Raw genomic sequence first — 21,793 nt, forward strand, 5'->3', positions numbered from 1 at the left:
ATGCACCCGAAGATGAGCCCCAGGTGCGGTCTTAGCCAGTTTTGGAAGACCAAAACATAAAATTGGTCAACCCAATTTAACACGTGTCACCTACACGTGCCGCTTAACCTTCACATCAATTTCCTCGCCGTTAATTTTACTTTCCTCGCCGCTTCCCCATTTCTATTTTCCCCAACTCGCTCTCCTGTCTGCGTGGCTCACCATGAACTCAGCTATCTCCGAGCGAGTCGAACTCGCCAAACTCTGCAGCTCTCGCGACTGGTCCAAGGCTATACGAGTCCTGGACTCGCTCCTCTCTCAGTCTTGCGCAACCCAAGACATCTGGTCCTTTAAATCTCTTTCCCCATTTTATTCTCGTAGATCTTCCAACTTTTTCCCTTTCCTTTACATTTTCATTTCCCTGATCGATGTTTACTTTTTTATTACAGCAATAGAGCCTTTTGTTATAGTCAATTGGAGCTTCACAAGCACGTGGTTAAAGACTGTGATAAGGCTCTTCAGCTTGACCCTAGGCTTCTTCAAGCTTATATTCTTAAAGGCATTGTTTTATTTTCTTCGATGATCCTCCTATATCTGAGTGTTCTGTTTCATTTGTATTGTTTAATGGCACTTATTGGTACCTGATTTTATTCATTTTTAATCAATTAGTTTGTTTATTGAATCTTAGATTAATCGAAAATGTTTTCTTGATCCTTGCATACCTTTTGGGTCTAAGATTCAAGTTTTAGGCCTGTGATTTTATGGTATTGACCAAAATCCTTTAGAACTGTTGATTTTGCTATACTTTAGATAAATTGGGTTCTGTTAATTTAGGGAAACATTTGCTTCTTTGTCATGCAACGCACACTTCGATTGAATATCATAATGAAATGATGCGTTTGACTTCTTGAAATTAAGTCTGTATCATGGTAGTATAGTATAGAACATTGATCAAGCTCTCTCTCAAATTTGAATGTCATTTGTGGTTTTCGATCACCAGGTTAGGCTTAAATCTGTTTACATAATACGTAATGAGAAAATTAACTGATCTAATGTATAATTTGTAATCAAAGTGATGTTTTCCTTGCTTTAGATTTTCTGGAGAATTTCCTGTGCGCTTTGTGCAACTGATGATGTCCTTTTATGTCTCATTGGGGCATTCGTCTTTCTTTCTGAACCATCACTGTTTATTTGACTGTAGACAGCAAAGTATATTGTCTTGTGTTCTAGGCAGGCTATTAAACTCAATGTTTTTATTTTCCTCGTATAGGCAGTGCATTTTCTGCATTGGGAAGGAAAGATGATGCTATTGCAGTTTGGGAGCAAGGATATGAACATGCTTTACGGCAGTCTGCTGATCTGAAACAATTGCTGGAACTGGAAGAGCTTTTGAGCATGGCAAAACCAGGCAAACAAGACTTAGGTTTCACCAGTGACAACCATGTGGCAGACTCAAAGTTATCTACCTGTGTATCCTTATCTGGACCTCATATTGATGGGAAGTTAAATAACTCTCTCATGTACCAAAATGAATACAATACCTCTAGGTTATTCCGAGAGCATAGCGTTGTATCGAACTTCTGCAACACGCATACTGACAACTTTGACACACACGATATAAATAGTGATGGAGAGAGAAGTAAGTCATCATTGTCTTTATCTGAGTTACTACCTGACAGATATGACATAACATGTGAAAGTTTCAAAAATCGCAATGTTTTGGGTGATGGATCTAAGTTAAGTATGGATTCTGCTGATGCTTCTGACAACAACAACATTTGCCGTGATAATTTTTGTTTAGGATCAAGTGATCTAACCAGTACAAATCAGAAGCTTTGTGGCCTGACAAATGGAACTCATAATAATTTTGACACACCTAGCTATGCTTCTGATTCAGGTACTGGTTTAAGTGAGAAATCAGAGCATTGTAGTGAATCCTCTGCCAGTACCAGAAACTCAAGTGATATAACTGAAAGCCACAGTCTGCCAAACAACACATTTGACCCAAATAATGAAATCAGTGATGAATCCAAGAGGAGTAAGAAGTTCTGCGTTGCTAAGATTTCAAAGACAAAGTCTATAAATGTAGACTTTCGCTTATCAAGGGGTATTGCACAGGTATGTTTTAATTTTTAACACATTTTCTGGTTTTAAACTTGGTACAATTACCAATTGCACTGTAAAAACATCAAGCCATGATTATGCTTGACAGGCAGTGTTTTTCCTTTTACAGGTTAATGAAGGAAAATATGCTTATGCCGTATCCATATTTGACCAGGTGATTCTTTCTTGTCATAGTAGGTTTCTAGCATGTAACGTTGACCCTCTTCGCCTTTTTCCCTGTCCCTTTTATTATATATATTTTTTAAACTATGTGCAGATACTAAAAGAGGATCCGACTTATCCTGAGGCACTAATAGGAAGAGGGACTGCATATGCTTTCCAACGAGAGCTTGAATCTGCCATTGCTGATTTTACGAAGGCACATTATAGATCTTTGTGGTTCATATGTCTAAACAAAGTCACAACAGTTTTTTCTGTGCTTCATATGATTAATTTTTGCTTTAGGCAATTCAATCAAAACCATCGGCTGGTGAGGCTTGGAAGAGGAGGGGACAGGCTCGGGCTGCCTTAGGAGAATCTCTTGAGGTGAGGAGGATCTTTAGCAAGTTCATTATCATACTGTCTTTGTTACCAAAGGAAAACATGTTCCTATTGTCTTTCCATAGTCGCATGTAATCTTTAGCATGGGTACATTGGTGTGGTCATCCAGGATTTTAAGGTTACTTAAATTCTAGGACATACTTTCTAGACTGGTTTCTACTTTCTATTCCCTTGCATGTTATGTTAGCGATTGCAAAATTGGATTTTGAATATAGAAGTGACTGATGGAAAATATAGCTTAATAGTTGTTATTTATGTCCTGAAGGATGGAAAATTTAGTGCCTGTTGCTACACTATATTGCTGAGTATTCCATCTGTGAAGCAAATAAAAGAGCTTAGTGCTCGACTGCTTGTGATAACTGAAGTTGACTTCTTTAATTGCATCTTTATGCTAGGCAATTGAAGACCTGACCAAAGCATTGGAGTTTGATCCAGATTCAGCTGATATATTACATGAAAGAGGTAGCTTGTCTAATCCAGCTCTTTCGTAATTTAGTTTCCTTACATTCTTATTTGGAATTGACTTGCTTAAATACTGAAAATTTTTGTTTATGTTTTCATGTCCTGCTTTTATGCTCAATATGAATGTCAAAAAGTAACTATGGTGTATTTTTGTTTTGATTATTCAAGTATGCTCTTTCTACCCGTTAATAATTTCAGTTATAATTTTTCATATACCCATTGAAACAATATTTGTAGGATCCAGTTCATATACATCAGTTTTATAACAAAAGACCGTTGTTTCTGGAAAATGAAAATCACTTTGTTCCAGGAAGTGATATGTTGAATTTGTACTTAATTCAGGAATCGTGAATTTCAAGTTTAAGGATTTCGATGCTGCTGTTGAAGATCTATCTGCATGTGTGAAGCTTGATGAGAGTAACAAGTCTGCATATACATATTTGGTTAGAATTTCACATATCTAACCTTGCTAGTTTTGGAGGAATCTGATACTTTTGGACTTTTTTCTCATTAGTTGATTTTCTCTGGCAGGGGATGGCATTATCCTCAATTGGTGAACATAAAAGGGCTGAGGAGGCACATTTGAAGTCAATCCAACTTGACCGAAGTTTTCTTGAGGCCTGGGCTCATCTTACCCAGGTAACTGTATTTGATTATTGTGATTTATTAGAGGAATTTTAGCACATCATTTTGCTCTCAAACTCAAATTCCCATGATTGTCCATACCTTTTTTCTTATAATTTTCTATAAGTCTACTATGTTTTTGGATTTTTTAGAAACTATTATTTATTCTGGTAAAAGTAGTTTTCTCCGCCAATCTACTTTAAACGTATTGCCACATGACTAACAGACTAAGTGATATCCTTGTCAGTTTTTAAGCAGATGACGGGGTGTGGTAGTGAGTGATAATTCGTGTGCATCTTGAGAAAACTTTTATATTGAAATAAAGCTAGTTTTTAAGAAGATGACGTGGTGTGGTAGTGAGTGATAATTCATGTGCATCTTGAGAAAACTTTTATATTGAAATAAAGCTAGTTTTCTGTGCTAACCTGCTTTAAATGTCTTGTGGCATTACTTGTGTGTGATTTCTTGACAGTTCTATCAAGATCTAGCAATCTCTGAAAAGGCTTTCGATTGTCTTCAACAAGTTATACAAATTGATGAAAGGTAAAATTGTCTTTTCATTCTTATCTATCATATCCCTCCTAGGATAGTGTGATTAATTTCCAGACTTGATAATTATTTGATTTACCTTTTCTTGTAAACTTGACACCCTTAATGTTCTTTGTAATAGGTATGCTAAAGCATATCACTTGCGAGGATTACTACTTCATGGGATGGGAGAGCACAGGTGTGTTCACTCAACTTTGTTTTCTGAATGTTTTGATTGTTCTCTGTTTTGGTATCATGTATTTATTTTTCTGGTGGTGATATGAGCCATCTATGATTCTATTTTTTCTCTGAAGTGCCATTGTAACTGAAGCAGTTGCAATTTAATATGTATAGTCTGTTGTGGTTGCATTGGCCAGCCATCAATAGTTTTTTTTCCTAATCCTTTATTCCTTGATCTGTTCACTTTAGGTTGTTCATCAGCACTATTATTGTCCCGTCTGTGCTTAAGTGACCGGACTTTTTCTTTAGTATTTTATTACTTGATCTTTAACTAGATTTCTTATTTACTAGCACTACCATTTTTCTCATCTGTGCTTTAAGTAAACCAATTTTACTGTTGCAGGAAAGCTATCAAGGATTTATCAATTGGTTTGAGCATTGAAAACTCAAATATTGAGTGCTTGTACTTACGAGCTTCATGCTATCATGCTATTGGAGAATATGCTGATGCGGTAAATAATATTTTTGAATTAGGAGACTGTTTGGGTAATTTATGACACTGAACTTATTGCACTTTGGCATTACTTTACTGTGCTAAAATTGAACATGCACAGGTCAAGGATTACGATGCAGCCCTTGATGTTGAACTTGACTCGATGGATAAGTTTGTGCTTCAATGTTTAGCCTTCTATCAGGTTTGTGATGATGCACAACAATGATTTTTGCCTGAAATTCGCTTCATTTGGTTTTCCTTTCATATCCTTGTTTTCAGTGATGGAATTGTTAGCATGTTCCTCTCTGGTCCATTTCTTTCGTGTTTTCACTTGTGATTAGTACTATCTTTCAGCTAATGGTTTCACATCAAACTTGATCCTAGATATCTGTTGAACCTGGAAATTTTTCTTGGTACTTGAAGATAAACAAAATGTGGCATTTTGATGGATCTTGTGGGTTTTCCTTGCTTTTCGTTTTGTACACTTCTTGGACGGATTTTATTGTCCCAAATTCATTTCCTATCTAGATTTTTCTTTTTTACAACTGTGATGGGTCTATGGCCAAAGATTTTTGTGTAATGCAGCAGGAGATCCAATCTGTCTCTCAGTTTTAAGGTGGCTACATTGGGCTGTACACCTTTTTCTCCCAAGCGTCCCTCAGTTGCATACCCTTCAACTTAAGGCATAATATTCATGTTTTCAGTGTTTTTATGAACTGTCATTCCATATACATGCCACTTTTCCCATTTGTTTTGTGTGAAATTATTTTGTGATACTACTTTTGTGTGTTTAAGAAAGGGCTTACTCCTCTCTTAAAGCCTAGTTTATAGTTCCTTTGACAGTGTTATTGATCATGTTTGATCATTTTCGTTATCTCATAGGATCTCTGAACTTGAAATTCTTCATTTGCAGAAAGAGATTGCTTTATACACTGCTTCCAAAGTCAACAGTGAGTTTTCGTGGTTTGATGTTGATGGAGATATAGATCCACTGTTCAAGGTGATAATTCATAGTGATCTTATTAAACTTAAAGTTTCCTATTGTGTGCGTGCTTTTGTTTTTTTTGTTCTCTTTTAGTATTACTGGTGTATCCATCTCTTTTGCACTAAGATTGTGAATTTTCTTTTGCATTTAAAATGCAAGGAAAATTAATATTTTTTTCTCTTCCATGACTTCTGTTTTCCATCATTTGAGATTTATCTTGTCTTTTGTCCTTCTTGTTTCTTACATTCATTCTTATGTAGGAGTATTGGTGCAAAAGATTGCACCCCAAGAATGTATGTGAAAAGGTTTTCAGACAGCCTCCATTGCGCGATTCTCTGAAGAAGGGAAAGCTTAAAAAGCAATATATGGCTGTCACAAAGCACAAGACTGCTCTTATACTAGCTGCTGACTCAATTGGCAAGAAAATTCAATATGACTGTCCTGGTTTCTTACCCAATAAACGCCAGGTAATTAGTTTTGAGAATGATGTAATTTTCTGGGTTTTCTTTTCTTTATTTATCCCACTTCCTCACCTTTCCTCAGTGTTTCATTGGCTCCCTTCTAAAGATTTTCCCTCCTTGAATTCAGCTGGCTTGATGAAAAACTAAGAAACTCATCTAAAATGAATCTCTACAAACAAGAACAAGGATGAATTCGTGTATGTTCATTTGTGCGTGCTTGCTTCCCTTTTTTAGAAATCAGAGTAATTCTCTGTATTTTCATATTATTTTCAATAGGACAAATTACATATTTATATACAAATTATCTCTCTAAAGTAGGAAACACTTAAGAAAGGAAAAATACTAATCCTAGGATGTGATCCCTTAAAATAAGGGATTGTATAAATATATATACAAAATCCCTTAATTAAAGGAATGATATCAAATCATAACAAATCATATCTCTATAATTCCTACACTCCCCCTCAAGCTGGAGAATATACATTGTATAATCCCAGCTTGAATAGGAATTTATTGAAAACAAGCTTTGGCAAAGCCTTAGTAAGAATGTCTGCAACTTGTTCTTCTGAAGGAATGTATGAAAGTGTGACTGTCTTTTTGTTAACTTGATTAGTTATAAAATGCCTATCAATCTCAACATGCTTTGTCCGATCATGTTTTTTTTATAGGAATAGAAGGCCTCATTAAAAACCTCCCTCATAGATAGCCCTTTCCCAACAGAAAGGATCCACTATTGGAGGGAGGAAAAGAGTGTCTCGTTTTATTGTTGAACCAAAATTACATAAAACTTAACAATTACACCAGAAATCCTGACATAAAACTTAAAAACTCCACCTACTTGAAAAACCTACTAATTGGGAAGGAAAATAACAAGCATCTATAGTCTTACAATCAACCAATCCCCGTCTTTGCTAAACTATATGCCTCCCCATTACAAGCCCTTGGAATCAACCTAATTAACAACACCTTTTCAGAGAAGAGTGATTGAATTTCTTTAACTAGAGGCAATAAGAAAATAGGTGCCAAAGCCGGAAAGTGAACCCACTCCACTGCTGACTTGCAATCACTCTCAACAATCAACCTAGTGACAGAAAACCATCGTGATGCCAAAAAGATTTCAATGTCTCTTTTAATAGCCTTTAACTCAGCAACTGGTGGGGAACCTTGACCGATATTCTCTGAGAAAGTTAACAGAGTACAACTATTCCAATACCTAAGGATACCTCCAATCGAGTCACTTAACCTTACAGCTCCATCGACGTTCATCTTCAAAAAATCAACAGGGGGTAGCCAGCAAAGCACAGAGCAATCCTTTGATTCAGAAACCGAAATTCCATCTGCAAGTGAAGGATCCCCAATGAGCAAATCCTCTTGTATAGGAATTTTGGGATACTTGGCTTTAAACCACTTAGATAACCTAAATCTTACAATGAAAAACAGAGAAATCCTATCAAGAAATAATCCTTCAAACACAATCTCATTCCTTGCTTTCCAAATAGACCAAAAAATGACTCTTGGGATAAACTTCCAAATCAATGACTTCACCCTCAAATTCCCCCACGAGATAAGGAAGGAGGGTCCTTTGGTAAAACTACAGATAAATCCCAAAAGCTTACTACCTTATTCCATAATTCCCGTACTACATTGCACGTAATAAACAAATGCTGCACTGATTCCTCATGCTTCTTACAAAATTGGCAAAGGATATCTTCCCCTAGGGACATTCCTCTGTTAACCAACTCCACTTTTATTGCCACTTTCTGATGGGCTAACTGCCAAAGAAAGGCTTCAACCCTTGGTGGGGACAGTCCCAACCACTCCCCCTTTGACCACAAATCATTGTTCCCAACTTCCATCCCGAGCGCATTCCTGCAAGATTTGACTGAGAATAATCCATCCCCACTAGCTGACCACGAGAGACTATCCTCTACAGAACCTGAAATTTTTATATCCTTCAATTTCAACATCAAATCCATCCATTGATCCAATTCGCAATCAGACAAATTCCTCCTAGTGCAAATATTCCACACCCAACAATTTGATTCATGACTGCCAAATTCAGCAACCTTGCCCCATTTGTTAGGGGATAATGCATAAATTCTCGGGAAAAGATTTTTTAGAGGAACCTCTTCCATCCACGGATCAATCCAAAATAAAATAGACTTTCCATTACCAACTTGCAGCTTCGAACAAATACCCACCGAATCATTCTTCCAAAAATTGTTGTCAATACTTCTCAAAATCCAAGATCTAGGTGAAATAACCTTGCTGATAGACATCGAGTTGCAACTGATCTTGTGCTTGCTACATAACACTCTTTTCCATACGGAATTCTTTTCATTTGCGAACTTCCACACCCATTTCCCCAATAGTGCCCGATTCGTAAGATTCAAATCAAAAACATCAAGGCCACCATTGCTCATAGGTTTGCAAACTGAACTCCAATTAACCCAGTGAATCTTCCTCTTATCCTCGCTGTCACCCCATAAAAATTTAGCCATTAAAGAATTTAACTTCTTACCTACTTTGCAAGGCATTTTAAAAAATGATAAGAAGAATATGGGAAGGGAAGATAACACAGACTTCAATAGGACTGTCCTACCAGCCAAAGAAAGAGAAGAAGCTTTCCACCCGGCTAGTTTAGAATTAATATTTTTAACAACTGGCTCCCATAAAGCTTCTGAATTCTTCCTAGCACCAAGGGGGAGTCCCAGATATTCTGTTGGAAAACGATCAACTGAACAACCCACTTCCAACGCCCAATCAGATAGGATTACCTCATCAGCGTTAATCCCAAAAAGTTTACTCTTCTCTAAATTTAAATGCAACCCCGCCATTATACTGAAAATCCTCAAAATTCTTTTAACGTTTTTAATCTGGGTAAGTGAAGCTTGACAAAAAATGATGAGATCGTCAGCACTGAAGATGTGATAACCGAAATGAATTTTCAGAATTCCCAATAACAAAGCCTTGGAATAGTCCTTTATCCACTGCTTTAGAAAGCATCAAATGCAGCAGCTCCCCTACTATATTAAATAAAAGCGGCGAGAGACTACATCCTTGTCTAAGCCCTTTAGCCATAGAAAACTCATCCGAGGGGGAGCCATTTACAAGAACCGAAATAGAAGCTGAGGAAAGGCACTGTGAGATCCATGAGTACCATTTCATACCAAATCCCATCTCCTTCATTGCTCTAATTAGTATAGGCCATTCAACATAATCGTAGGCTCTCCGAAAGTCAACTTTTAGTACCACCCCTTGTAGTCCTTGTTTTCTCCAATAATCGATCCCTTCATTAGCAATAAAGGCACAATTCAACAACTGTCTCCCCGGTATAAAAGCGAACTGGGAAGGACTAATGACATCACCAACACAGCAACTTAGTCTCTTAGATAAGAGTTTTGATAGAATCTTGTACAAACTGCCCACAAGGCTAATTGGTCTAAAGTCTTCTATATTTTTCGGATTTAATTTCTTCGGAATTAGAGTAATAAAAGCATGATTTATCCCATGCTCCCACTTCCTTCCTATATAAAAATCTTTGAAAAATTTCAACACATGCTCCTTTAATGCAGGCCAACATTTCTTGAAAAAACCCATTGTGAACCCATCCGGTTCTGGAGATTTAGAGTTGTCCGAAGTAGCAATTGCTTGCCAAATCTCCAGTTCTGAAATCTGCTCCTCTAACTTAGATGCCTGATCCCGTGACAGTTTTGTAAAGTCTAGAAACAAGTCCTCCACTTCCATTGTTAAAATGGAATTATACTCGGTCTTGAAAAACTCAGAAATATGAGTCTTAATCAAGATAGGATCTGAAACAACACTTCCATTGATCTTCAAGCTAGTAATGGCATTTCTTCTACTTCTATTTAGAGCAGACGTGAAAAAATCTTGTGTTTCTATCCCCATCTTTAATCCATCTTGTTCTTGCTCTTTGAAACCAAATACTTTCCTCAATCCTGTATAACCTCCATAGATCTGATCTAAAGCTGCTTGACCTGTTCCCATTCCTGAGTAGAGAGACTACCACCTTGCGCCTTAAATTCCAACTCATTTATTTTCCTTTCGGAATCTTCAATCGACTCAGAAATCCCATTAAGTTTCCTGCTTGACCAGATTCTAATTGATTTTTTGTTCCCTGCAGAATACTGAAGATGCCACTTCTTTTGTTCCTCTCTCTCAAGCCATCCATGGTAGATTTAACCAAGTCCTCAAAACCTTCTTCCTCTAATAGATCATTATAAAATTTGAAAGGTTTAGGGCCCCACTCCACAGACGATTCCTCCAAAGAAACTGGATTGTGATCAGTTAGAGACCTAGGTAACAATCTTTGCACTACCCTCGGAAAACTGGTAAGAAAATTCCTAGAAATTAAGAAAATTCCCCCCTATCGTTCTCCTAAGAGCCATAGAACAATTAGCTAGCTTTGTTTCTTGGATAAGTAAGATGCACAGCTTATTCTTTTTCACCAAACGGGACACTGCTCTGGATTTCTCCTTTTTCCCCAATCCCCTTATGTTCCATGAAATAATATTGATAACTGTCATAAAAACAAAACAAAAAGAACCCAAAAGCCTCTGAACTACGAAGCACCAAATCCTAGTCCTCTACTTTCAACAGTTCCTACTATCCCCAAACCCTCCTCAAGATTAGCTATTTTTTCCAAAAAAGCTTTCTTCCCTTCTTTGAAGGAAATCCTCAGCATCCTACTAACTCCCCACGTAGCCAATGCCTCATCCAAAAACAACGAGAAAGGAGAGTAGGCCGTAGAAGAACTAACCACATCCAATGCTTCCCTTATCAAAATCCTTCTCTCTCCCCTTCTCTTTCTCCTTCTCTGTTTCCCTACCCCTGCTCCAGATAAGAAACCTACTTGAACCTCTTCTACACTCTCAGAGTGCTGGAATTTATCAACATCTTCTTTTGGAGAACCACCATCCTCATCAACACAAATGTTACCTTCCTCCATTAAAATTGGAAACGAATGAGTGTTCGCGATATGATTGGATGTTTTTCCATTTTGGTCAATCAACTCAACTGATTGCAGTAGCCCTTCTTCTTTGCTCGGATTGTACGAAACCTTTCTTACTTTTGATCTTCTGTACACTCTATTACAATTACCTCTATTCCACCTTCCAATCGGAACGGTTCTAATAGCCAAACTTCTAGACAAATGATCCAAAGGACTCCAGCTCCTTATACCATTTAATAACAAACCCTTAGAAATTTCCAATGGCTGAATTCCAGCTGGTTCAACCGGTATAGCTTCCTTTTCCACCTCTGTATCTTCCACATTCTTGACCACCTTGTCCAAGTCCACCCCATCCTCTACCACTTCATTCCTTGGCTTATTCAAATTCCTATTTAAATGGGGAATAAATCTTCCTTTGGACCCTTCACTAATCCACTTTAAATTATACACAGGCCCTGAAGGACACAAAATCTTCATATTTGACATTGAACTCCAACTATCATCTTCTTGGGCTTGAACACCAAGGCCCATTTCTTCCCTCAACCCAAGACCCATGTGATCCCCTTTATGATATTTTCCTTTTCCAAGAAAATCTGACAACCCAAAATTATAGGTATCAGTATTTGACTTTTTTGGAATAAACTGCTCCTCGTCCCCCTCTTTCAGCCAACTACTCTGACCCTGATCAAGCCACCCATCTACCTTATGCCTAGAGTCCTCAGATTTCTTGTGATTGTCAACTTCCTCCAGTGACTGTCGACGGCTTCTCTCTTCCTCGAAAAAATCATTATCACTGTACCCAAATTTTGAAATTTCACCAACCTTCTCCCCGGAGAAATAATCCGATTTTGAATCAACCGAACCCAATATGACTTTGACTTTGTATGATCTGTCGTAGGACCCTATCGTGACCGATTCCAGGAAGTCAAATGGACTCACCGCCCTTATCAAAACTCTCGCCAACGATAGGTCTGACTTGTTTTTTGAGGATTCTTTAATGCAAATGAATTTCCCCCATTTCTGAACAAGTTTCTCCAGAAACTCCCCGTTCCAGCACAATAACGGCAATCCCACTAATTCCACCAGGCAGAACGCCAATGGCACTCCCTCTTCATTCAGCAATGGAGCCATCCAGCCAAACTAATAAAACAGATCCTCTTGTTTTTGTGCCCATACTTCGGAGTACTCTTCAATCGAATTAATCGTAACGACACAAGCATTCCATGCATAACCCCATCTCGCTATTTTGACATGCATACCTTCATTCTCCAAAGCTTTTTGCACAAAATCCTGCTTGAATGAAAGCTTGATTACCCCTGTAAAGGGCCTTTTAACCCAGTCCGAATCCTCCTTAGGAATGTGCATCTCCCAAACAATCCTTAACCCATTTGCAGACTTCATTGTTCTGTCTCTAACTCCCTCGGTAACATTTTCACTCTCCTTTCTATTAATAGTTTCCACCACCTCCTTGTATGATCTACTATCCCTCAAATTACCCAAAGATCCAACATGATTCTGTCCTTTTGTTTTCTCCACCCTTAATGCCTTTGAACCGATCCTCTCATTCCTACCTTCAGAAGATTCTCCATCCCGACTTTTTCGATATTTTTCTATCCCTATTGTAACCCTTTTCCCGTCAATCCAAGTTCCATCTACATACTGTATAGCCCTCCTTCTCCCTTCCTCACTTGCAAACTGAACAAACGCAAAGGTAGAATTTGTATACTTTGGCTTCATAGTAAACTTTGGAATGAAAATCCTCACAACTTGACCATAATGATGAAATATTTCCCTTAAGTTTTCCTCTTGAAACCCTCTTACTAAGATTATCAACGAAAATCGTCCAGCTCTCCCCAACAGAAGAATGTCCTAACACTATTTCTCTCTCTAAGTTTTTGACTCTCTCACATGTTTTTTTTCTAGTTTTATTAATTTATTGAGAATTTCCGATCATGTTGAACTGGGTTCTTGGCAATTTGAATAGCAGATTGATTATCACACAAGACTTCAAAGTGATCCTCTTGATTAGTGCCAAGTTCTTTCAGTAGTTTAAGTAGCCAAATTCCTTCGCATATTCCCAATGCTAGTGCTCTGAATTCAGCTTCAGCACTACTTCTTGAAACGATATATTGTTTCTTACTTATCCAAGTTGTAAGGTTACTCCAAACAAATGTGTTGTAGCCACTAGTGGATCTCCTTTCAGTAAGGTCTCCGGCCCAACTAGAGTCTGTAAAAATTTTAACAGTTCTGTCTTGTGTCTTCTTAAACATTAAGCCGTGTCCTGGAGTTTTCTTCAAGTACTTGAGAATTCTATTTGCTGCTGCCATATGCTCTTCAGTAGGATTAGTCATGTGTTGACTCATCACATTTACGGGAAAGGTTATATCTGGCCTTGTCAAGGATAAATAAATTAGTTTCCCAACTAATCTTTGAAATTTCTCTTTGTCTACTAAGGACCCATCTTCTTTGTTAAATTTCAAGCTTGCCTCCATTGGTGTATCAATCGGCTTACAACCAAGAAAACCAGTTTCTTTGAGTAAATCAAGTACATATTTTCTTTGGTTGATTACAAGTCCTTTTGACCTTGCCACCTCCATTCCTACGAAATACCTTAGCTTTCCCAAGTCCTTGGATTCGAATTCCTCATTTAACAGCTTCTTCAAATTGCAAATCTCTTCTTCATCAGCTCCGGTAAGAATTATGCCGTCCACGTACACAATAATGATAGCTTTCTTATTTGTAGAAGTTACCTTGATGAAAAGAGTATGATCGGCGAGGGACTGCTTGTAGCCGTTTTTCATAATGACTTTAGTGAACCTCTCGAACCAAGCTCTGGGTGATTGTTTTAATCTGTATAGAGACTTGTTGAGCTTGCAAACCTTGTTACTTCCTTTAACAGACTTTAAGCTAGGTGGCAACTTCATATAGACTTCTTTTTCTAGGTTGCCATTAAGAAAAGCGTTTTTTACATCAAGTTGGTGTAATTTTCAATCTCAATTTACAGCCAAACTTAGGAGTACTCGAACAGTATTCAGCTTCGCCACAGGTGCAAAAGTTTTTGTGAAATCTATCCCGTATGTTTGCGTAAAGCCTCTGGCCACTAGTCTAGCTTTGTATCGTTGAATACTACCATTGGAGTTATACTTTACAGCAAAGATCCATTTACAGCCAACAACCTTTTTTTCTTTGAGGAAGGTCTGTAACGGTCCAAGTAGCATTTTTCTCTAGTGCACAAATTTCCACTTCAACAACCCTTTTCCATTTTGAATCCTTTAGAGCTTCAGCTATGCTTGTGGGAACCTGTTCTTTATCCAAGTTTGTTGTAAATGCTTGAAAAGATGGCATCAATGAATTATACCCAGCAAATTTTTCAATAGGATGTTTGGTGCACTGTCTAACCCCTTTTCTAATAGCAATAGGGAAGTCATCTAGAGTAGGGGAAGTGGACTTACTGATTTCTTCTTCTATTTCGACAGCTGGACCCAAATCCAATTCTCGGCAAGCATCAGATTGCAAAACAGCCTCAGGAATATGTTTGTTTTTCCTTGTATAGACACGAAGTTGTTTGATTGGTGATGTTTGTAGAAGATTTTGAAAGGGAGTAGGTTTGTTTTCAGGAAGGGTGTTTAAAGTAGGTGTGGGTGAAGTAGTGATATGTACTACAGATGAATCAATGGCAGTAGTTACAGGTGACAAATCTGTAGGTAAAGACAAAATCGGTGGCAATTCTGAAGGTTGAGAATGAAGAGTAGGAGGAGATACCTGATGTGGCTGAAAATCCTTCCATGTTTCCCCCTGAATTTCAGCCTGAGTGAAATAAGGATCCTGCTCATAAAATGTTATATCCATAGTGGTAAAATATCGTTTAGAAGGAGAATGATAGCATTTATAACCCTTCTTAAGTGAAGAATACCCAACCAGTACACACTTTAATGATTTAGGATCTAACTTGGACTTATTAGGAGTAATGTTTTGGATGAAAACAGTACAACCAAATATTTTAAGTGGAAGAATGGAGGAGATAGGTTTAAAATGGGGAAAGTATTGCAAAAATATAGATTGAGGTGTTTGAAATTGTAAAACCATACTATGCATTCGATTGATTAAATATGTGGCAGTTAATAAGGCTTCCCCCTACAAATATTTTGAAACATTAGTGGTAAATAGAAGAGAACGGGTAACATCAAGGAGGTGTCTTTTTTCTTTCGGCAATGTCGTTTTGTTGTGGGGTGTCAACACAAGAACTAATCTGAACTATGTCATTTTCCCTGAAAAACGCACCCAAAGACTTAGCAAAAAATTCACTGCCATTATCAGATTTAAAGAGCTAAATTCTATACCCAAATTGAGTGAGAACCATGTTATAAAATTGGGTAAAAACAACAGCAGTTTCAGATTTATCTTTTAGCAAATAATTCCAAGTTATCTTACTGTGATCATCAATGAAAGTGATCGACCACTTACAATTATCAGCATTCTTCACCCGAGAAGGTCCCCAAATATCACTGTGGATCAAAGCAAAAGGGTGAGAAGGCTTATATGTAGAAGGAGAATAAGTTGATTTAGTATGTTAGGCAAGAGAGCAAACTTTGCAAGAAAAAGAATTTGGCCTTTTATGAATAAATAGAGCAGGAAAAACTTTTGCAAGATAGTGGAAACTATGATGACCTAAACGATAATGTCATAACATAACATTATCAACTTTTTCTAAAGCGGTGAAAGATTTCGAGATTTTGGTTTTAGTAGAGGCAGGAAGAATATAGAGACCATTCTGCAAGCTGGCCTTACCAATCATCTTCTTCGAGTTCAGTGCTTGCAAAGTACAATCAATATCATTAAAAATTGCAGAGCAGTGCAAGTCGGTGGAAAGTTTACTAACGGAAACGAGATTGCAAGCTAGATTTACGAAGAGGGCATTTTTAAGTACAATCTGGTCATTGAGAATAACAGTGTCATGTCCTTCTATTTTGCACAAGGAACCATCGGCTGTTTTGACAGCTTTACCAAAATTTGGAAAAAATTGCAAAACAAATCTTTATTACCAGTCATATGATCCGTAGCACCAGAATCGAGGATCCAATTAGGGGTCAAGTGGGAGGAGAAAAAAACTGTACATGAGGTTTACCTTCTGGTTCTTTCATGACCAGATTACCTTCTGATTAAGCAGCAGAACCAGAAAAATTTTCTGGATTCGAAGTGATCTCCGGAGTAGGAGAAGAAGTTGTGGACATCGTCTAGGTTGGAAAGAAACCGTAACCTAATCTGATACCATGTAGAAATCAGAGTAATTCTCTGTATTTTCATAATATTTTCAATAGGACAGATTACATATTTATATACAAATTATCTCTCTAAAGTAGGAAACACTTGAGAAAGGAAAAATATTAATCTTAGGATGTGATCCCTTAAAATAAGGGATTGTATAAATATATGTACAAAATCCCTTAATTAAAGGAATGATATCAAATCATAACAAATCATATCTCTATAATTCCAACACTTTTAGTTATTCTCTGCTTGGGTACCAAATTGAAAAATCTCATAAGCATATTTTCATCAAACAATGATGTGGCTTGTTTGATATCTGAATTTAGGGTATATGAAAATTGAAATGAAGTAATATGTTAATTCCATTGAGAATTGAGATTCTTAACAAACTGTGTTGCCTTTTGTTTGGAAATTGAAATGAAGTAATATGTTAATTCCATTGAGATCCTTGACAAACTGTGTAGCCTTTTGATATTCATGATTTCTGCTACCCTTTATATCATATTTTTCTCCCTTGCAAAAGGAAAGCAAAACTAAAGGGCTTGCCATTGTGTTTTCAATGATTGCACTTACAAAGATGCACTTTTTTTTTCCCTGAATCTTGATTTATTAATTTTCTTTTTATTTAATCATGTGTTATGCATCAGCATCGAATGGCGGGATTAGCAGCCATTGAAATTGCGCAGAAGGTGTCAAAAACATGGCGGTCTTTGCATGCGGATTGGAAGCATTCTAATAGAAGCACGAAAAGTGGTAAGAGGCACCGAAGAAAGGAAAGAACCAGTTTAGCTAGCCAGAACAGAGGTGGTGCTGGTTGTAGTACAAGCAGTTCCTCAGAAACATCTGCTTCATATGGCAGTACTGAAGATAGATCATCTAGCCGTCCTATGATGTCATGGCAAGATGTTTATTCAATAGCTGTCAAATGGAGACAAATTTCTGAGCCTTGTGATCCAGTTGTGTGGGTTAACAAGTTGAGGTCTGCTATCTTTTAATCTTTAATCTACATTTACCAAGATGCCTTAAATGTTCAATGTTTACTTTTTGAGATTTCTTTATTTTCTATCTATTATGGATTTGGAGCCCGACATGTGCAAATTTGTAAACTAATTTTTCAGGATTCGCTTTGGGTAAAATCTTTTCTGCTTTTTATTGGTTCTTCAAAGGGTGTTTTAAATGTTCGTTTCTTTGTTTTGTGTTTGGTTTTCCCCCCAACTGTGCCAACAAGTCTCATTAGGTCATACAATTACAATAACTGAATTTTCATTTACCGCAAAACAGGTTGGGTTCAATTTGGAGAAATTGTCAGATCTACTCATAGGATCATAGATGTCAAATTCTCTATGTAAACCATGTAAATATATTTTATGATGCTGGAGATCTTGGGCATAGTTGTCACCATAATAGTATCTAGGATGAGTCAGATCAGCATCTTGAATAATTTCAATTTTTCCCGAGGACTTGATACTCAAATATATGATTGATTATTCAACGTCTGCTCCTTTGTTTTGTTGTTCAGTGAAGAGTTCAATTCTGGATTTGGTTCTCACACACCAATGGTACTTGGACAAGCAAAAGTTGTCCGGTACTTCCCAAATTATGAAAGGTAAGTATCTGTTTTGGTTCGTTTAAAACAGGACGTGTACAATTTCTTATTATTTGGTGACATTGCAGAACATTAGATGTAGCAAAGACTATCATGAGGAATAAACTTTCTGTGCACAACAAGTCTGATAAGCCTATTGATCTATCCAAAGAGGGGAAGTTGGAAAATGTAAGTTCTCTGAGTGGCTTAATCCTTCTATATCATTTTGCCATTGCCTTTTTTTGATATATAACATTGCTTGCAATTTGAGTATTTAAAAGATTAGTTTTATACTTTTACTTGGAAAAGTCTAAATTTAATACAAAAATCTTGGACTGATTTGAAGTCTCTAATGCTTAAATCCTTGATTTTGGATAAATAAGTAAAAAAAATAAAGAAATAAAATGTCTTATACTCTGATTAATGATATTCTCAGTAGTAATATTAGTTAGACATTGGAAAAGTAAGTATCAGAAAAATAAGTATCAGTATTCTCTATTTCAGTTTTTTGGGTAAACTACATGTTTAGTACCTAAAATATCAGTTGTATTTCGTTTTAGTACCTATCATTTGTTTCAAATCCATACCTAATATTTACATTTTGGCACTACATTTTATATTTTTTATGAGTAAATTACTTCATTCATCACTTAACTATCTTCTCACTCCTATTTTGGTCACTAAAGTTCAAAATTTTTAATTTAATTACTCAACTTTCAAATTACTCTTGTTTTAATCACTTTAAATTATTTTAGTAATAATTTTTTAGACATGACATTTTTATTATTATTTTATTAATATATAATTAAAATAAAAAATTAAATTTGAAAGTTATAGTGATTAAATTAGGAGTAATTTCGTTAAGTAATTAAATTAAACTTCAGTAACCAAAATAGGAGTGAGAAGATAGTTGAGTGATGAATGATTCAATTTACCCACAAAAAAGGTGTCATGTACAACAGCCCCGTTAAGTTTTTAAGGCAAGGTACTAAAATGAAACAAAAGGTAGACGTTAGGTATGGTTTTGAAATAACTGAAAGTTAAGGTACTAAAACGAAATAAAACTGATTGTTTAGGTACTAAATGTGTAGTTTACCCCAGGCTTTTTAATGTTCTGTTCCTGAAATTTAGATTTTTTCAAAATTCTGACATTTTTTCTTATCGAATAGACGGTTTTGCACAATATGCACAAAAGATGCAGAATTGTTTAATCCAAGATTAAGCTAATTAGTAGAAATGGTTACAAAAAGAATGGAGTATGCATTAAGATTAAATTTTTTTCCCATCCTTATCTAGTTCCATCCTTGTTTGTTCTGGCTGTTTTTGAAGTGCAATTAGTTTTTTATTAAATATCTGCCTTTGTATCTGAAATTTTCATGTATGTAGAAATATTAATATGTTCTTTTCAGATTGATCATGCCAAATCTTGTGATGATCTATATGAACTTGTGGGTGAGGATTTCTGGTTGGCTACCTGGTGCAACAGTACAGCCTTTGAGGGGTAAAACTTTGAAGATCTAAAAAGGATGATATCTTTAAATATAAAGAAATATAATGTTTCTTTTCATGGCATAATGCCTTTTACTTTATTTCAGGAAGCAACTTGAAGGGACTAGAATTACCATGGTGAAAATGTTAGTTTGTGCCAAATTCTTTATTTTTTCTCTGGAAAGAAGTTTTTTATTATAGCTTCTTTTTTTTAAAATAACTTTTCTAATTGAAAAACATTCAATGATCCTAATGATTTTGATAGGGGACAGCAGCGTGGATATGACTTTGCAATCAGAACACCTTGCACACCCTCCAGATGGGAGGAATTTGATGCTGAAATGACCATGGCATGGGAAGTAAGTTTCTCTTATCTTAAAACATGTGTCAATAATCTATAATTATTTCCCAATTTTAGTCTTTCCATGCTCTTTTTTGCATAGGATGTTGTCATCTTCCATGTTTGCTCTCTGACATTCTACAATAATTTCTTTCTGGTTTTCCATTTTAGCAGATATATAAATGCCCCGAATATATATCTTGCTGTCCCCCCTCGAAAAGTACATATAACTTGCTTTTTATTGCTGTGATAAAGCTTTGAAATTCCAGATAAAATGCGGGAACCAGCCAAAATTTCTAATTGGCTTCTTACGGTCTTAATAAATATTCTTTATTTTCTGTTTTCTGATTGACTGTGACATTTGAATTTACTAACTTATGGATTTGCAGGCTATTTGCAATGCTTATTGTGGTGAAATTTATGGGTCCACTGATTTCAATGCCCTTGATAGTGTGAGAGAAGCTATTTTAAGAATGACTTATTACTGGTAGGGCATGCTATCGGACTGCAAATGGTTGGTTTATTTTTGGAGGAACTCAATATTTTAATGCAAATAATGCTTGATTGCTTGTCAGGTACAATTTCATGCCGCTCTCAAGGGGCACGGCAGCAGTCGGCTTTGTTGTTTTGCTCGGTATGCTTCTTGCTGCTAATATGGAGTTTGCGGGCAACATTCCGAAAGGTGTGCAGGTTGATTGGGAAGCCATTCTCAACTTCAATTCCAACTCCTTTGTGGATTCTATTAAGAGTTGGCTATATCCATCCCTAAAGATTAGCACGTTGTTGAAAGATTTTCCCGATGTGGCCTCAACTCTTGCAACAACAGGATCAGTTGTTGCGGCTCTCAGCTCATATGATGATTGAACTCTTAACCTAAACCAGGTGGGTCACTTCTTACAAGTGATTGAAAATGTATAATCTCATCCTCTCTTTCGTCATCTTTTTATCGATCGTCTTAAATGCCAAAATTAGGCCTACTGAGCTTGGGCAACTATAATTAAATAATTTGAAGTGAATTCTTATTCTATAGTTATAGACTCGAAGTCAACTAGATTTGTCAGGTACCGGTGTCATGTGTTAAATGTATTTGGATGGTTCATGTATTCATGTAGTTCTAGTATTGTGTTTCATGTGTTCTAGTTTTTTTTTTTTTTATTGTAACTGTATCATGTTCTTAATAGATCTCTTGGGGGTCATAAACTAACTTTGAAAATCTAAACTTTGTTGCTGAGCTATTGCCACTGCAGTTGCTGTTTTATTGGGTGGTTTTTGTTTTCTGCATGTATCGTCGATGACTGCACGACTATGGTCATTCGGAAGGGCTAGATTTCTTTGTTTCTACACTGTCTTGAGTTTTCTTTTATTTATGATGATGGTGATTATTACGACGAGCTTGTAATCTAAAATTCTCAACAATGAGGTTCGTTTAGTCTTTGAAGAAGATATTATTTTGTGCCCCAAATAAACAATCAGTTGAATGCTTTGAAAAGGTTATTTATCATTTTTTTCTTCAAGGGGTTCTCTTCATAACAGCGGTTATGCTGTTTTGTCAACATTAAATTTGTTTTAGATTTTGGCTAATGTTATTGTAATTTAGGTAATAAAATTAGCAGGAATTAGGTTAGTGGGTTGGGTACGATATCTAACTCATATAATCTAAGATTCGTTGATACCAAATTTTCTTAATGTCAAAGATTGTTCTTAGATATTCTTTCCAAGTTTTTAAAATATATTGTTTTTGTTAGGACTTACCAGTTTTTAAAA

General features: G+C 36.4%; 1 protein-coding gene across 1 annotated transcript; it reads left to right on the forward strand.

Moving 5' to 3' along the window:
• Positions 1–121: 121 nt before the first annotated feature.
• On the forward strand, positions 122–21,119 carry LOC120171915 (suppressor of RPS4-RLD 1-like). Its single transcript, XM_039179523.1, has 23 exons — positions 122–324; positions 429–538; positions 1,250–2,097; positions 2,213–2,257; positions 2,360–2,461; positions 2,548–2,628; positions 3,039–3,105; positions 3,448–3,548; positions 3,637–3,744; positions 4,202–4,272; positions 4,400–4,456; positions 4,841–4,949; positions 5,052–5,132; positions 5,844–5,930; positions 6,176–6,382; positions 17,264–17,595; positions 18,136–18,222; positions 18,291–18,390; positions 19,611–19,702; positions 19,797–19,835; positions 19,955–20,048; positions 20,419–20,516; positions 20,605–21,119. The coding sequence occupies exons 1-23, from the start codon at positions 203–205 to the stop codon at positions 20,891–20,893; spliced, it is 3,327 nt and encodes a 1,108-aa protein (XP_039035454.1). The 5' UTR covers positions 122–202; the 3' UTR covers positions 20,894–21,119.
• The last annotated feature ends 674 nt before the right edge of the window (positions 21,120–21,793 follow it).

Source organism: Hibiscus syriacus, unplaced genomic scaffold (genome assembly GCF_006381635.1).
Source record: "Hibiscus syriacus cultivar Baekdansim isolate YM2019G1 unplaced genomic scaffold, ASM638163v2 tig00111837_pilon, whole genome shotgun sequence".
Lineage (NCBI taxonomy): Eukaryota > Viridiplantae > Streptophyta > Magnoliopsida > Malvales > Malvaceae > Hibiscus > Hibiscus syriacus.

Bases quoted from the DNA above. Each gene is read 5' to 3' on its own strand.
- LOC120171915 (XM_039179523.1), top strand. From the start codon at position 203: ATGAACTCAGCTATCTCCGAGCGAGTCGAACTCGCCAAACTCTGCAGC. The intron at 325-428 runs GTCCTTTAAATC...TTTTTATTACAG, and splicing joins TGCGCAACCCAAGACATCTG to CAATAGAGCCTTTTGTTATA. The intron at 3,106-3,447 runs GTAGCTTGTCTA...TACTTAATTCAG, and splicing joins TGATATATTACATGAAAGAG to GAATCGTGAATTTCAAGTTT.